Genomic DNA, 17,180 nt, shown 5'->3' on the forward strand with positions numbered 1-17,180 from the left:
AAGACAAATAAATTACATTACATACCAAATAGCTTAGTAAACGTACAACGCATACCTATGTATTAGTAACAGTGATACAAAATGTTTCTCCGTCCTCCTGCTTCATCTAAGATAGTTTATTTAGCTTAACATAATTACAATTCTATCCCCATCTTAACATGGAATAAACTGCAAGTCAGTAAATTTGGATTATTTCAATGCATTTAATGTTTTTTAAAGTACAAACTGACACTTTTAAGGGTTAGCATGTGCTGTTGTTGTTGTGTTAGTGTTTTGACTAAGCTAAATAGAAGAGGCTTCGCGGTAGACATCTTTAGTAAATCATTTAGTTTAAAGGAACTTATGAGAAAAGACACATTAGCAAAATATATTCAAGAGTGACATCAGCTTAAAATGTTCAGTTTTTGTTCTATAAGACTTTAAATTACTTCAATAAATGATCTTCCAACTGTCAAGATCTATTTCTAGCATTTAAGTCAGTAAGTTCAAAACAGCTTAAGAAGGTTTAGGATCAAAAGAGAGCACAACAGATAAGATAAGATAAGATAAGACTTTATACCGTGGTCCGGGTGGATACTCGATTCTGATTGGCTGCTGGGTGTGCATTAAAAAGTGATATACCACAGGATAACCCCACAGTGAAAAAAATGATTTGCTCACAAATAGTTGGCTTTTTGTGAGAAAAGCGATCCAAATTGGAAAAAGAACAAGAACTAAGGGCTAAAAACTGGTTACTATTTATTTCTTTTGTAAGTGACCAGGGTATGAGCGGGTCAATGGCCGACGAAGTATGCATTATCACTTTTTAACGCACTTCGTGGAAGCAACCGACCTCCAGTTCAGGCTTCCACGGCGTACGTTAAAAAGTGATAATGTATACTTCGTCGGCCATTAACCCTTACTTATCCCACGTTGCAGCAGCAAAAAAAACATCCAAATAGCAAAAATGACATTCAAGGGAAGTGAATTTTAGGTTTAATAGTGCAACATTATAAAAGAACAGAAGAACATCTGCACCCTTCACAACAAAGTAAATAAATTAAACCCATTAAATAAAAATACACACAAAACAACAGTTATAAGAACAAAAATGACTGAAACAACAACTGCAACAATGAATGAAAAACACGGCATGGCACATAGTGTGTCACTGCAGCACCGTGTTGTACAGTCTGATGGCTGTGGGGATGAATGACCTGCAGTAGCTCCTTCTTGCACTGTGGCTGTAACAGTATCGTGCTGAAGGAGCTGGTCAGCCCCTCTACAGTTTGGTGCAGGAGGTGGGAGGGGGTATCCATGATGGATGTTAGCTTAGCCAACATCCTCCTGTCCGCCACCTCCTCGATGGACTCCAGTGTGCAGCCATGGACAGAGCCGGCCTTCTTAACCAGTTTGTTAAGCCTCTTCAAGTCTCTGCCTGTACTGCCTCCTGCCCAGCACACAACTCTATAAAGGACCACTGAGGCCACCACAGTGTCATAAAATGTCCTGAGAAGCTGCACAAAAGACCCCAGTCTCCTCCGCAGGTGAAGATAACTCTGGCCCTTCCAGTACAGAGCATCCGTAGATACATTTAGAGAATACGCTGATCGTTGTCTAGTCCCCATTAAAAGTCTGGCAAGAATGTTCTTAGAGGATAAAACACAGCCACCTCACCCAGCGCTGGGTTTTAAATTTTTTTTTTGCTGCAAGTTGTGTGATATTAAAGTCTCAATTTTAAGCTGAGCCCATCAGTTCTGGAGGATGATCGAAGTCTCAAGCAGAAACCTGCTGTGAATGGATTTGGTGCTGCACCCACAATGCAATGCTACAAAGCCCACCAAAACATTCACCTATTTATTGTACTTGTGGCATGTTTTCTGCATTTCCTTTTTCCTGTTGCTGGACATGTTTGGTTTACTCCTTGCTTATAATTGTGTTTGAAAAGTGGAAAATACTTTAGTAGAGCAGTACTATCCACACTGGGGTGTTTTTACTTTATTATTGGGAACAGTGAACACACAATCATGATTCAGTATCAGAAAACATGCAGAGGACTTTGTGGAGTAACATGCAGCCAAAGACTTGTTGACCAGTGACACTTATGCTATGAAAGATAGATACAGAGTTGAGCCGTTGTAGAACATCTCTAATCCAAACCTTTGAGCAAAACTAGTCCACAGCTCCCCCTTGTGATAAGGCCTCTAAATTACACCATTGAAAAAACAAACTACAGCACACCTCTGGGGCTTCTCTGTATTACTTTTGCCCTCTTCCAAGTCTTTCCAGTCTTTCTTTTGCTAGAAATGTTCTTAACTGAGTGACTGTCCCTCGCTCCTCCACCTCTAGTTTCCAGTTTGTGTGCAGCACCATCAGTACAATTGAGGCGTTCTACTCCTGCTAAAGGCTAGATACAGAAATCGATTCTGCTTCACTGCAAACACATAGCAGGTGTATTGGTGAGGGTTTTCCCCCTATAGAGGAATACAGACCATAAAGGGTGTATCATTAGAAGATGCATTACTGTGACTCTGCTAAAAAAAAACTGCAGTCACCTCAAACAACAGAATTTTAAGAATAAGGAGGTGTTTGTCTTCTTGTCTGTACAATTAAACTTGGTTAAGACTTCTTTCCTTTAATGTGAGGCAATGAAGGAGGGTAAATCGGTTTCCACTGGGACTCTATCCTCAGGCGGCCTCACTAACTCAAGGACAGCCCTGCATTCTAAATAACTGCTTATCAGCCTTCATCAATTATAGACAAATACCAGTAGAGGGGATGGGCCAGCACTGATCCCCTTCAGACTGAGAAAAATAAAGGAGCAAGCGAACCACATGGTGGCACGAATCAAGGTATTGGAAATCTCGCAGTCATCGGAAAATGCAGCTGAACACACGGGCATTTTCAGAGAGGACCAGTGAATCATATTGACAATTTGTTTCAACCCACCAGCAGTCAGCAGTGTGCTCCTTTTTCCCCGGACGAGCATGTCAATAGGACATTCTGTTGCTCCATCGATTTTCACACCCCACTATGTGCTGACAAAGACAGAGAGCAGAGCTCTGCCTCTGCAGTCGGCTGGGAAAAGAGAATTAGTGTGAAAATTCAGCGGATTTTCCCAAGCTTTAGAGCTGATTTATTGATCAATCATTTATGATGTTTGATTGAGTCTTTACGTGTTAAACAGACCATTCATTTATAATCCAAGATTAGGTGAGGATTAATTTTCCATCAATTAAGAGACACATTATCTCTCTTTAAAAACAGTTCAACTAACTTGTAGATTGTTTTATTGTTCTAGCTAACCCTTTACAGAAAACACAAGTTAAATTCATTTCAAATTTCATACATCAGTCGTCTTATAAAAATTCTTTACTGACACACAAAACAATCTTTGGACAAAATGCCATTTCTAGCAAATATGAAGTTTTAATCTAGTAATCTACTTGTAAAACGGACAAAAACTAGATCCATGCTGCCACTTCAGCAGTACAGAGCTCCTATGTTATATATTTTCCAAAGTTGGTGAAAATCTCTTCTTCAGTACAATACACTTGCAGTAACCCTTGTGCTTTCCTAGGCACTTTAACGTTGGGAGTTGGGTCATCTAGACCCACTAGACAGTGCTCTGAACCTTTTTTCTTCAATGATTTGTGAACCTCACTGGTATCCATGGATTACATGAAATCTTTCCACCTTTATCCACCTTTGTCATGGTAGCGAGAACACGTCAATGTAAGGGTGGGGTCATCTAAGATAGCACAAGGTTAAATGTTATCCCAGAACTGTTCAATCAGAATTGATTTCAAAATTTTGGATTTTAGAGCTTTGCTTTGTCTTGCATATGTTATTGACCTTTCAACCCCCTACTCTACTCTTCATCCCGATTCTTGAGGTGTAATGACCAACATCTTTTAAACATTTCCAAAATCCTGCTACAAACCAGGACCAGATCTGGCCTTTCAAACTGTCGCTTCGCCTATTTGAAATTATCTTCCTTTGTTCTATCATTGGATCAATTGCATTGAATGCTTTAAAAGCCAGGTTAAGGCGTTTCTATTCCATTAAGTTGCTGTCTTTATTTTTTTTAAAGACCCACTCCAATGAATATACTGTTTTAACTTGTTTTTTGGCATTTTTCTGATGATGGAGGACATATGTAAAGAAAAGTAGTTTAAAATTGCATTTAGGAGTATATTCTATTCAAATCGTTGTGAATCGAGAACAGATGAAAAAATTCTGTTAGACAAAGAGCTTTGTGACGTAGAAAATACTCTGGGCAGGCCACAAGCTCCCTGCTCCACTGTATTCTGATGCATCCACTTGTAGACAAATAGATCCATAAACATCTTTGTTTTCCTCGTCTGAGCTGATATCTGGATCAAAACTGCATGGCTGGAGAGCTCCAATATTACTTGCTACTTTTGTTGCACGGGTAATGGTAAATGTCGTATACGTATAATCGCTTTACAGTCACAGTCCCATTCACCCATGCACACACACATTCACACACTGATGGCGGCTCCGCTGGCGCCAACCTCCCACCAGAGGCAAGGTGGGAGGTTGCAGTGTCTTGGCCAAAGACCCTTCGACACATGGGCACACATCGAACCTGCAATCTTACGATCATGGGTCGACCGCCCTACCGCTGCACCACAGTCGCCACGGTAGCATGGGGTGTGGGCCAACGGGAGAGAGTGTACACAGAAGGTTATCACCAAAGGAAAGGGCAACAGGGAGCAGGTTAACTCAACAGTCTCGCCCACAACTTAGAGGCAAATTTCTAACAAACTCCTGCAGAAACTATGTCCTAAAAAACAAAACAGTTTTTTGTTTTTTTTGGCAAAAATGTTGTAATCATAATTAAAAGACCACTAGGAATACTTTTACAATAGATTAAACAATGATCGGAGTGAGACTTAAAACATTTTCTGATTTTAATCTGGGAAAAGTTCTATATACATATAGAAATTACATTTCTTTACCTACTATTTCACACACCCTGTTAATATCAGTGATTATATGAATTATTAGCATAATTTCTGTTACCATGTATTTTCAATAGAAAGTTCGCTCAGTGTCAGAAAAATATATTTCAAAGATTAAATTTTGTGCTCACAGATCTTGGTAATATTTTGCTCTAATGTTTGCCACTCATTTTGTGCAAACCTGTCTTAAGTTATTTATCACATGCTGCTCCCTAAGACTAGGTTGTCACTAGATCTCTGCTGATCTATGCCCTGTGTGCAAAGATCTAGCACTCACTTTCACAATAAAAAAGCCTCGGTATCCAAAGCATTAGTGCACCTGCACAATTAAGACATTATAAAACGTTTTTCTCGTCTGTTGAAAAATTATTTTGTCCACAAAGTAATTCGAATATTTGGGATCAAATAATAGATTTTAAAGGGTTAATTTAACTACATAGGATCTGTCATGTTGGAGATAATAAAACTATAAGAGAAAAAGTCTGCTTTATGAGGGATACAGTCTGCAAATGGATCAATACCTGCACCGGAATCAGTGAGGTGTCTGTGACCGGCTGACAATTAAGTATTTAAAAGGAAAATTAACTCTTCTGTTAAATATTTACTTGTTTTCCAGAATGAATAAAGAATGAGCAGTTGACACAAACAAATGCATACATTTGTGTGCATAAGTGAACGAGTAATGTTTGAGTTTTGGGTCTCTTAATCAAGGAACGCCAAGGTTAAGGGTGCAGATTTCAGCCAGTTATGGTAACAGATAATCACATCTGTGAGCTACACCAGAAAGTGACACACATCAGGTTTGATTGACAGCAGAACCAAGCTTGACTGTTTCTTGCCTGTCTTTTTGTCTGTGATAAATAAAGCAACAAAACAGTTTGTCAACACACTGACATATGTCAGATTCTATACAGGAAAGGTTGTGACTCTGGAGAATAAAGACTCACTGCTGCTCTGACAAGCTCAGCTACATTCTGTAAATGTCTGGCTTAAAACAATATAAAATTGAGTAGAAGTTTTATGGATAATATGCTTTTTTAATCAAAATATGGAAATGATGACTTAAGGCCAAACATCCAGAAATTAACATTTAGAAAGCTGTGGTTGACATGCTTCAGATTCAGGCTAGAGTGAATACAGCATTTAATGCTGAACATCATAATGTGCAACAGTCACCACAGAGTAACCCCATTTCTGGAGCTTTGTAAGATTCGGGTGGTATTATCCAGCTGATTGATTCATGTTTTTTTTCAGAAAGTTTTACACAAGAAGCATAGTCAAGCTGCAACCTTTTACAGTAAAAGAGCCATTTGGGCGTATTTCTTACAGATCAAAACCTGGCATAGGAGCCCCAAAGTCTTATTTTTACCCTTTAGGAAAATCTGATACTGCTGCATTGCATTCAATACAATGTTACTTTTAAAACAAATGAATTAAACTGCAGGTTTAAATACACTGAGCAATCAGAAAAGATCAGACTTTTTACCAAAGCTTTGCTGCTTCGTATTTTATGGATGTTTTATAATGTAAATATTTGTTGTTATAGAAACATTTGTACATTTTTTTAACCTTCTCATCCCAGCTGTTTCTTGGTTGACTTTTAAAAAGCATATATACGTATGTGTGTATATATATATATATATATATATATATATATATATATATATATATATATATATATATATATATATATATATATATATATATATATATATATACATATTTACAAATATATATATTTTGGAGTAACTTGCTCAACACTGTCCAAGGGTAAAACAGACTTCAAGCGTGTATGTTTTAGATATATGTTATATATATGTTTATGTTATGAGAACTAACCCCCCTCTCACCCTTCCGCGGGTGGTTCAGAAGCCTGGGAGCTTGAGGGTCCTTGACCCTCAATTGTCCACAACTCCTTGTGGGGACACTCTTGAAGTCTGTTTCACCTGTGGACACAGTTGAGCGAGGTTGAGCAAAGCTTCTAAACTGTTATACATTATGGATTACATTTTACTGGATCAGTATTGTAATGGGTTACATATCTCCTGGATGACTTTATAATAAAGTATATAAATAATAAAGAATAAAGTAAAAGACAAACAAATGGAGAATTAGCCCTCAGCCTAGTCAGTTAAGTCTATACAAATGAACATAAGAGTCATAACCAAAAAAAAGGAAACATACTCCAAGCAGAAAAACCCAAAACTAATGTGTCCCAGAAAAACTTTAACAATTACTTAAAACATCAGGTTCAATTACTCCACCTAACTAGTTACTGATAATGAAATAAGTAAAATATTACAAAAGTAATCCAAGAGGTGTTCCTTGCACTACCTAGTAATAGCAAAAACGAAAAATGTTGCTTAAATACAATGATTTGTAATAAATTACTCCCAACGCTGTCTGTGGATGACTTCAGGCATGTTGGAAACACCCGTTTGGATTTTCCTGTGTGACACAGCATGTGCACAAATTTTGGTTGTAGGAGAGACAAAGCATCGGCTCGGGAAGGATTCCTATAGGAGGTGCAAAGCCATTGGAAGGTTTTGCACTCTTTAAACTTTTTTAAGCCTCCCATTCTAAATGTCTAGGTGCATCAGCTGAACACCAAGGTTTTTGAAACAAAATTAGATTAAAAAAATGTTTAAAAAAAAGGACGTTGCAGAAAAGATGTGCATAAAAAAGACTAGAGCAGGAGCAGCTGTGGGGTCACCAAGTCTGTCCCCTTCACGCTGCAGTCCATCAGTAGGCAGAGCTTATTTAATCATCAGAAACATCCAGACTGTCTGCACATTCACACTCTAATCAGCTCAAAGGACGTTCCGTAGACTTTCATTGGTTTTCAGCAGATCAATACTGCTCGTCCAAACTATTATTCTGATCACAGCTTTCATACAAACCATGTCAAAAACGGACTCATTCTGTCCCTTAATCCTTGTGCCCCAGATTCTGAGCGTTATGTCCCCAAAACCTGAGTAACACAAGTGTACACACATCCATGCTGGCTCACCCGAAAGCACATGGCATATGCCTCATAATGTGACCATCTGCCCCCTGGAGGCGTCAATACCCTGTTACTGCACCTCCTCTGCTCAGCGTTCCTCTGTATCATCATTTCAGAAACCCACCCAGACTGATTGAATTGATGTCCTTTTAAGGTGATAATGTCATCAATCATGAGCAGCTGCCTCACTGGAATTTGGGTTAAAAGGGGATATTTGCAAGGTTTTTGATTTAACTCTTAGATTGGAAATGTTGATTTTTTTTATCTCAGCATTTATTGTTTTTCATCAGTTGAAAGCAGATGAAAAAAAAATCCTTAAAACAAACAGTTTTTAGTTTGCTGCTTTACAGCTGACTTTTTAAATCTCCTGTTTGCAACATTGTGCGCCTTTCAAATGCTTCAAGTCTTGTTTGACGTTTTTGACCTTGTTGAGGAGCCTCTGTAAATTTAATTTTCAATTTTATTCTCAAGTGGAGTTCCACAGAGCTTGATCCTAGGCTTTCTTTTCTTCTCTCTCATTTAATTAAATACTAATGATAGGGAAAAAATCAGATTTTATATTTACACAGACAATTTTAGTGTTTTTACCTGTAAAAGATTATCTTCAACAATTCAGTCCTGTGTCTTAGTGACTTAAAATGCTATGTTTTGTTTTTTTTAGGCAAAGTTTGAACTTTTATTTGGAAATGTTTTGTATTCCCTCGGTAGATCTGACGACCTTGACCTTGACATTTAGACAAACATCCACTATTTTTGAATGAACTTAGAAACATACAATTTTGAGAAATGATTTGTCGATACTAAACTGTTCAGAAGTCAGTTTTAAACACACAACCTTACGGCAACTTTAAGTTTAAAAACATCAAGATGTTTTTTTAACTGTCTTCAGAATAACTGATCCATATGTTAAACAATTAAAGTAAAAAAAAACTAGACAGATACAGTCTTCTGTAGCAGAGTGATAATACTGAAATTATAATAGATTTATTCAAGTAAAACCAAAAAGGACAGTGCAGTAAAATAAAACTTGAAGATTAGAGTTTTTACAGAAAGTTACATAAGTAAATGTGACTCATTACTACCCACATGTGCTCCCAAGGCTCAGCTGTTGTTGAGATATAATTAAGATGAAGCACAGTCTCTTTCAGAGTCAAATGGCTATGTCCAAATTCCCACCCTAATCCCTGACTACTAAAAATCTTAATAGTGCTGGATTATCTTGTGCCCTGGATTTTGAAAGCAATTCAGACACCATGCTCATGTGTCTTTAAATGGCGAATGTGACGTCACATTTCATGAAGTGAAGTCTAATTGATATGAGTGTTTTATTACGACTATTCATGAATCCACTGTGTTATGGTGATGAAAACCATGATGATTTATTTAAAAGTACATTTAAATATAGGTGGGGGGTTTTTGCAAAAATTGTTAAAAATTGTGGTCTAGATTTGCCAATCTAGTGAGCATCAATGGACGCTGGTTTTTCGCAGAGACTTGTAGGAAAATTTCTAGGGCACTTAATTTTGGAAATGTATTTTCAAACAGTACCTCAAGATGTGGCGAGCATACCAGTGCACGATGTAGTGAGTAATGAAGGAAATCAGACACAGCCATTCACTGGGTTAACTAGCTGAGCTGGCTGCAATTTGTTTCCGAAGGTTTATACAAAGGTTTTCCATCAGAAATGAATTGCCTAATCTTTGCTTCTCTGGTATGATTTACTAGGAGCATCGCAAAGCACCAGCACCTTACCCGGGTTAAACAATTAGGACTGCATGGCATAGCCTTAAGGAAATCTTTTATGCATATGTTCTGAATTGAAAAGCAAGTTGTCACTAGAGCTCATGTGGCTAGAAGACACGTCAACACAGTAGACGTGTATGGAAAAGAAACAGCATTTTCCCACTCACAAACACGGATGTTCTTTCACAATCGCAAACGAATACTCCCAACATGCAAATAGACTCACACTCATGAATAATAAAGTATGGAGCATGCGAGGTACAATCACAGTGACAGGGTTTAAATCTGTTCGCTACCTGCTGCTTGTGTCGGAAAAAATGTAAATTTCCACATTTGTATCAAGCCAGATTTTTATTTTTATTTAGCATATTTTCCGTATTTCATTTTATCTTTCATCATGTTTTGTTTGTGTGGGGCTGTCCTTTTGAAAGGTCTTTGTTTTTGTTTTTTTAAGTTGGACATATTTTTCATTATGTACAGCACTTTGTGTTACATATGTATGAAAACTGCGTTATAAATAAAGTTTAATTTGATTTGATTTGAACTGTTAGGTCTGACCTTGTTTGCTTGTTTTTGCAGAGTCTAAATGTGAAGAATGCAGCAGGAATATAATTTATTGGATTTTTGTTAGCCTTCAGTCCTGAGGGAGGTTTGTGATTTTTTTATAACATCAGTGTCATTTTGGTGGCTGTGATTCTGGTCCTTAGAAAATTGTATTTTAATGTAAACTTGGCCAGGCACAGTTTTACTACAGCTATTACATTTAAAAATCCGTTATGGATTTAATTAAACAGTGTTTTGTTTGGGCCTTTTCTGTTAGTGGAGAAAAACCCACCACACTGCTATGCTGGGACGTGGCTTCAGAGGTTTCTTTATGTAATTATTCACCTGTCTGCAGAGCTGCAGGGGCTTTAAAGCAGGTCAACAAGGACAGCTCACTGATTTGCATATCTTCCTGTGGGGAGTTTAAATTTTAATTAAGCACTTTTTGAATATTTTTACTTTGCTTTGCAGCCAGATTTTACTTACTTACAAAAAAGTAGCAAGAAACAGTTTATATACCGTGGAGAAAAAAAATATTTGTTAGTCCCAGATTCAATTTTGTCGCACTTAAAAGTTGATAAGTAAACTTCATCATAAGTAAACTTCAACTGTAAAAGACAGACTATAAAGATCCAGGAATTCACATTTCCTACAAAAAAGCAAGAATTGTGTTCCTCACAGACCTGTTCCTTTTTCTGTAAGAAGCTCTTCTATCCTTCTCCTTTGAACTGGTTCTCTGTATTAAAGACGCGTCTACACCCTTAACCCTTGTACTATCCTAGGCACTTTAACATTGGGAGTTGGGTCATCTAGACCCACTAGACAGTGCGCTGAACCTTTTTTCTTCAATGATTTGTGATCTTCACTGGTGTCCGTGGATTACATGAAATCTTTCCACCTTTATCCACCTTTGTCATGGTAGGGAGAACACGTCAATGTAAGGGTGGTCTAAGATAGCACAAGAGTTAAACAGTCAGTCTGCAACCTCTCCACCAAAACCAACAAGCTGTCAAAGGACACCAGGGAAACGTTTGTAGACCTGAACTAGACTGGAATGAACCGATCTACAATCTTCAAGCAGCTTGTTGAGAAGAGGAATCAGCAATTATAGGAAAATAGAAGAAATACAAGATCACTGACAATTCTCTCCACACTGTAAAAAAAATCAGTATATTTAACAGTAAAAAAACGTAAAACCACGACAGGAAATGTAAATAGTAAATTATTTCTTTGGAAAAAATACATAACCCTACTGTAAAGGACTTGGGCATTGTTATTTTAACAGAAATTTTCCATAATGCTTATATCAGTCAAACACTATTATTTTTACAACTTCTTATTGACAAAACCACACGTTTTTAGGGTTAAATGTTAATGTGCAGTTGCTGTGATATGTTGTGTTTCATGCAGGAATTTGAGAGTGGGTTAAAATGAACTACTGTATTTTCGCGACCATAGGGCGCACCGGGTTATAGGACCCAGTCTCAGTTACGGGTGATTTTTCAGTCTTTGACACATACAAAAGGCGCAGGGGGTGTTAAGACGCGGGCACGTTAATGCCCCATTCAGACCCTTATGGCCTCCAGAGTGGGTTAATAAAAGAACCAGTCACTGTTCTTTTAGAGGAAACCTTTTTTTTACTTTTCTCCCTAACTGGGTAGCGCAAACTGAGTGCATGATCACAGACTCACTTGCGCTCAGCCCCTGACCCCCCTTCTTGTCCTTAGGGAGCGCGGGGGCCGTAGCTCTGCCTTCCTCCTTCCTACAGACGCGCTAGCGAAGAGACGGCTTAAGCACACACACAAACACTCAGTGTTAAAGTTTTTTCAACTCGCTGTCCCGTTCTAATTTTGTGTAAAAAATGCAGCAGGAGCAAATCTGAGTTAGTTTTGATTTGTTTTTTTCAGTCACAAAACAGCATCTAAAAATCAATTAATCCGTGTAGCTGTTAGCTGCAGTTTAAACAGGGCTTCAGCCATTTTGTAAACAATTTTGCGGGGCCATTAAGACTCATGGGAAATGTTGATTCCCACACCATGATTTAGGGAGCTGTGAAGAAAAGTCAGCCCCATGTTGTTACAATTTTAAGTTATGTCCAAAACTAAGGGGTTGAAGTGCTGGAACCAAGCATTGTCTAATTAAACCTCTGCTCACCTTGTCCACTCTAATCCTGTTACTATTTGCAAGCAAGCATAGCTTTCTAATACTGTCATATAACTGACAGCACCATGCGGCACCCTGAACAATTAGGAGAAAAGTTAAGACTTTTAAGTGTGCATTATCATTGTGAGAAAATTGCTTGCTATATTTTATGCGGTTTTTTTTTTTGTTCATTTCAGGGTGAAACATTGATTTTTATTAAAGCAAAAACGTTTCTTTCTAAATTGAAATATTGATTTTACTTCAAGTAAAAACTTTTTTATCTGAAGCGAAATATTGACTGTGCAACGGTTTTTTATCGTGAAATCAACAACTAAAATATGTTCTTAGCGTAAAAATGAAAAAATGTTTTACCGTAATTTTACGGTACTTTTCTGGCAACAACAGCTGCCGGCTTTTTACCATAAAAACTCCTTTTTTTTTACAGTGCACCTGGAGTTTCATGTTTAACTGATCAATGCCATGTATGCCTCCTGTTAGATTGTAAAAACTCCAGTCTTGGCTTTAGAGAGGCCATGGAGAAGGACAATTTGTCAGATTAAAAGAAAATTCTAGCAAATTATGCAACACCACAGGAGAGGGATGCAATTTCATACCAACGGTTGAGTGGCTGTAGATCTTAAAGACCTTAAAAGCCTTTCACCCTAGGTCTCCCTTGAAAAAAAGATCTTATCTTAATGGGACTTTCTGGTAAAATAAAGGTTTAATAAAAACAAAGATAAAAAGGAGGTCATGCAAAGGTGGAAGAAATGATTGAAAATCTCCTCAATCTTGCCGACACGGCGTCCGTTGAGAAAGCAGACCACCAGAAATTGATCTGGTGGTCAAAAAGCCTCCTGGTGGCAGGACTCTGATGGTAAATACAGTCTTTTTCTTACTTTTATGCCCTAAATGTCATGTGGCTGTTTTGGGTGACATCAGGGCCGGTGCCTCTGGATTTGGAGAGTGGGATAGTGGTCCCTATTTTCAATAAGGGTGGTATTTTCCGACTACAGGGTGATCACTATGCATTGTTTTGTGAGATATCCCAAGGAAATATGAACATCCTTACTAATCGCCATTTTATGGCTGTCTGGTCTCTGCAGAAATGTTTGGGCGGCTGTGGTGCAGAGGTAGACCGGTTGACCTCTGATCGGAGAATTGCAGGTTTGGTTCCCTCCTTGCCTGCCCATGTGTCAAAGTTTCCTTGGGCCAGATTCTGAATCACACTTTGCTCCTCATGGTTATAGGTTGGCGCCAGTGTTTCGGCAAAGGAGCCACCATCAGTTTGTGAATGTGCGTGTGGATGGGTGCATGGGACTGTACCTTAAAGCAAGGAAGAAAGCACTCTATAAGTATACACCTTTCACCATTTCCCATTTACCAGAGCAGAAGTTTTGTCAATATCTCAACTGTAACTCAAACCCACTGCCAGTGTATGTTGGACTCCGGCAGAGATACCATGGAGGAATTTAAGCATTTTGAAGGTCTTGTTTACAAGTGAAGGAAGGTAACTGACAGACAGACGGGTTCCGCAGCTGCTGTAATTTAGCTGCTGTTGAAAGTAAAATACCCCATACAAAAGCATCTGAACTAAGTTTCCTCTGAGCAGCTAAGGAGCTTGGCTGTCCAAGAGGTGGCTTGGACATCTCTTCTCTGTGCCTTCTGCACACCTCCCTGAGGCCATATCCTATGCAGGTCACATCAGAAAGAGATCAGGGGAAAGACCCTGGAGAGGCTGGAGAGACTTCATCTCTCGGCTGGCCTGGGAGCACCTTGGGGTTCCATTGGCAGAACTGGACAAAGTTTCTGTTTAGAGGGAGGTCTGGGCATCTTTACTTAGGTTGTTGTCCCACAGCCCACCTCCATATAAGTGGGAGAAGATGGGTGTATCAATCAAATTATCAAAACCAACATGACAACATAAGTCATACAAGATAAGTCTTGTTTGTCTTTTTCCAAACAAGGCACATAGATGAGGCAGATGTATAAAATATTTGTGTAGGATTTTTGCCTTACAAATACGTGTTTTAAAGTGTTTAAATTAAGTCTTTTGTTTAGAACGCAAAAAAATAAACAACAACTTCAGGTCAAAAACGCAGCATGCTTGTCATTTAGTGGAGAATTTCATCCTATTTAATATCCAGACCTCTCTGAGGTTTGAGTTTAACACAACCCAAAAACTCACACTGTTGGACAAACTGATCAATATGCAGAGTCTATTACCCTAAAGTTAATTGTTAAAGCTTGTACCATGTGAAGAGAAAACAAGATGGATTATCAAAAATATGACCATTTGATGTTTGTGTACACATACTGTTGAGATTTGCAAAACATGAAACATTTTGAAGGATGCTCCTAGTCTGATTCCTTTTGAGAGCAAGTCCAAAACCGTCAAATATGGTTCAGTGGTTACTTCATTGATGTGAAGCAGATTTTTTTTACAAACTAAAAAACTGCTTGACATTCAAATGCTTATGCAACACCCAGAATGGCAATTGACTGGTGAGTTTCACTTGTAAATCAATATTCTCTGATTCAGAGGAGTTGCGTAACATCAAAAGAATTTATAGCATAAAAAATAACAGATGGACAGGTGTGTGCTGGAAGCCGGTTTAGCTCGTGCTGGTTTGCGGCGCCTTCCGTCCGTGAAACCAGGGTTCGACTCCGGGCTGCTCCCTGTTCCCTTCTCTACTTCTGTGCCGGTCCCAAGCCCGGTTGCTTTGAGAAGGTTGCGTCAGGAAGGGCATCCGGCGTAAAACATTGCCAAGTTTACCATGCGACTCGTTCGCTGTGGCGACCCCTGATGGGAAAAGCCGAAAGGGAAAACAAACAACAGGTGTGTGCTGGAAGGCAGGAGAGGCTCTCTCTCCCACACAGAAGTTACCTGTAGATCATGCCGGTCTGACTCCTCACTGTGTCATGCACGGATAGCGAGTGGAAGTTGAGAAACTCTTCCAGCTGTTTGAGCTGCACCGCCACATTGGGCCGGGTTGCGGTCCACAGCATTAGGGGAGCATAAGGCCGCAACCCGGGTCCTATGGATGACTGTCTCGTGAGTTTTCCTTGGCCCTGTGACTGAACCCCACTGGCCCCTCTGGCACTCCTCTGCTTGGGGTTTGGAATCTCCGGGCATGTTGCTTTGTACAGGTACATCCTTTTAGCTTTCTTTGTCACTTTAGTCTCTCATTTGTTCCACTTATTTTAGTGTGTCCTGCAAACATGGAAGTTCAGGGTAATCCAGGTAGGCCCTTTGCCCCTGCAACTCTAAGTGGAACTGAAGAGCCGGTGAATGCATTTGATAAAAATTAAAAGTCATGGAAAATATTCCGGTAGATGAAGCTCCAGGTAAAAGTACTGCACATATAGAAAAAAAAGATCATCAAAAGTGCAAAAAAAACAGGCAAAATGTCGAGTTTATCCAGTCCATCTTCAGATTAAAACTCCTCCGACTATTTTTTCCTTTCATGTACATCTCCATGTGCTGTGCAACATATGTTCTCCCCGCACAAACACACACAAGAGACTGAGAAACACACACAACCTGTAACACTCACTCTCGCCTCCTCTCTATGCTCCCATAACACACACTTGTGATGCCTTTTGGCCCCTGCTCAGCCAGACTACATTATAAGCTCAGTTTGGTTTTTGCTCGCGATTAAATGGCCTGGGAATCTGGGACTTTTTCCCTCCCTCCCTCTCTCTGTCTCCTCCCTCAGTCTCTTTTTTATCCTCTCTCTATATTTTTTTCCTTTTTTTCTTTTTCAACTCACTGTCCCGTTCTAATTTTGTCATCATCCCTTCTTTGTCTTCCCAGTTTTCCCAGTGTGACAAGCTCTTCCACTGCTCCGGATTTCTTCTCTTGCTCTGCAAACTAATTGATACTTGCAAAGATTTAAAACCTACAGATTCAAGACATTTTACCAGGTTTGCAGTTGTTTTAACTTATCGTTGCTCTACACCTTTCAAAGCACAGTTTAGGATGTTTTGTCTCATTAAGAGCTAAGATTTAGAAAAGGGGAAAATGTTATTGACATAATTCAAAATATTTTAAATAGAAAAACTAGATTAAAACTAAGAAGAAAAAAAAACTCAAAGTGGGGTGTAATTTTTAAAGTTTGACTCAAATCATCTTTTGATCTATTGTAACATAATTCCTAGTGGTCTTTTAACTATGATTATGCGGTTTTTAGCCAAAATAAAAACAACTGTCATCTTTTGGGACATAGTTTCTGCAGAGTGGCAGTAATTCATTCCAAATTCACCTCCTAGTTGTAGATTGAACTATAAACCCATCCTTATTTCCCATCATCCCATTGTTTACACTCTCTCCCGCCAGCTTACAGCCTCACATAGCTTCAACGTGACATTACCGGTGCAACAAAAATGGCGGGCAATATCGTAGAGAACACGATCAAAAAAACAAGAAACCCTATTTTTACTGGAGTGGATCTTAAAGGATTTTATTTTAAAGTTCAATAATTGTGGACGAGTTAGACTGGCATTCATTGTCATTGTTTTGGAATCAAAAGTTTATGTTTTATGTTCTAAGAATAAGTTTTAGATTTTATGAGGATTTATTAAAATGAGCCAACCTGTACAAAGACCATAGTCTCATTTTATTTTACATTTTGCTCTAAAATAAGTCATTTCCACTTATTACACTAGTTTTTGTTACTTTAACCCTTGTGCTATCTTAGATGACCCCACCCTTGCATTGACGTGTTCTCCCTACGATGACAAAGGTGGAGAAAGGTGGAAAGATTTCATGTAATCCATGGACA

The 17,180-nt window shown here is 38.7% G+C and overlaps 1 protein-coding gene across 2 annotated transcripts in view; it reads right to left on the reverse strand.

Annotated features, from left to right (window-relative positions):
- The window catches only part of kcnab1 (potassium voltage-gated channel subfamily A member regulatory beta subunit 1), a 133,989-nt gene that overhangs the window by 102,783 nt on the left and 14,026 nt on the right, over positions 1–17,180 (reverse strand). Inside the window, exon 1 of one of the 2 annotated variants that reach the window (XM_011482857.3) lies at positions 15,284–16,061. The exons of the other annotated variant lie outside the window; for it this stretch is intronic. Within the exon in view, the coding sequence (XP_011481159.1) occupies positions 15,284–15,552 (269 nt within the window). The 5' untranslated portion in view covers positions 15,553–16,061. Of the gene's footprint in view, positions 1–15,283; positions 16,062–17,180 lie in introns of those variants that run through there. 2 annotated transcript variants of the gene reach the window in all.

The sequence above is a fragment of the Oryzias latipes genome, chromosome 13 (genome assembly GCF_002234675.1).
Source record: "Oryzias latipes chromosome 13, ASM223467v1".
Lineage (NCBI taxonomy): Eukaryota > Metazoa > Chordata > Actinopteri > Beloniformes > Adrianichthyidae > Oryzias > Oryzias latipes.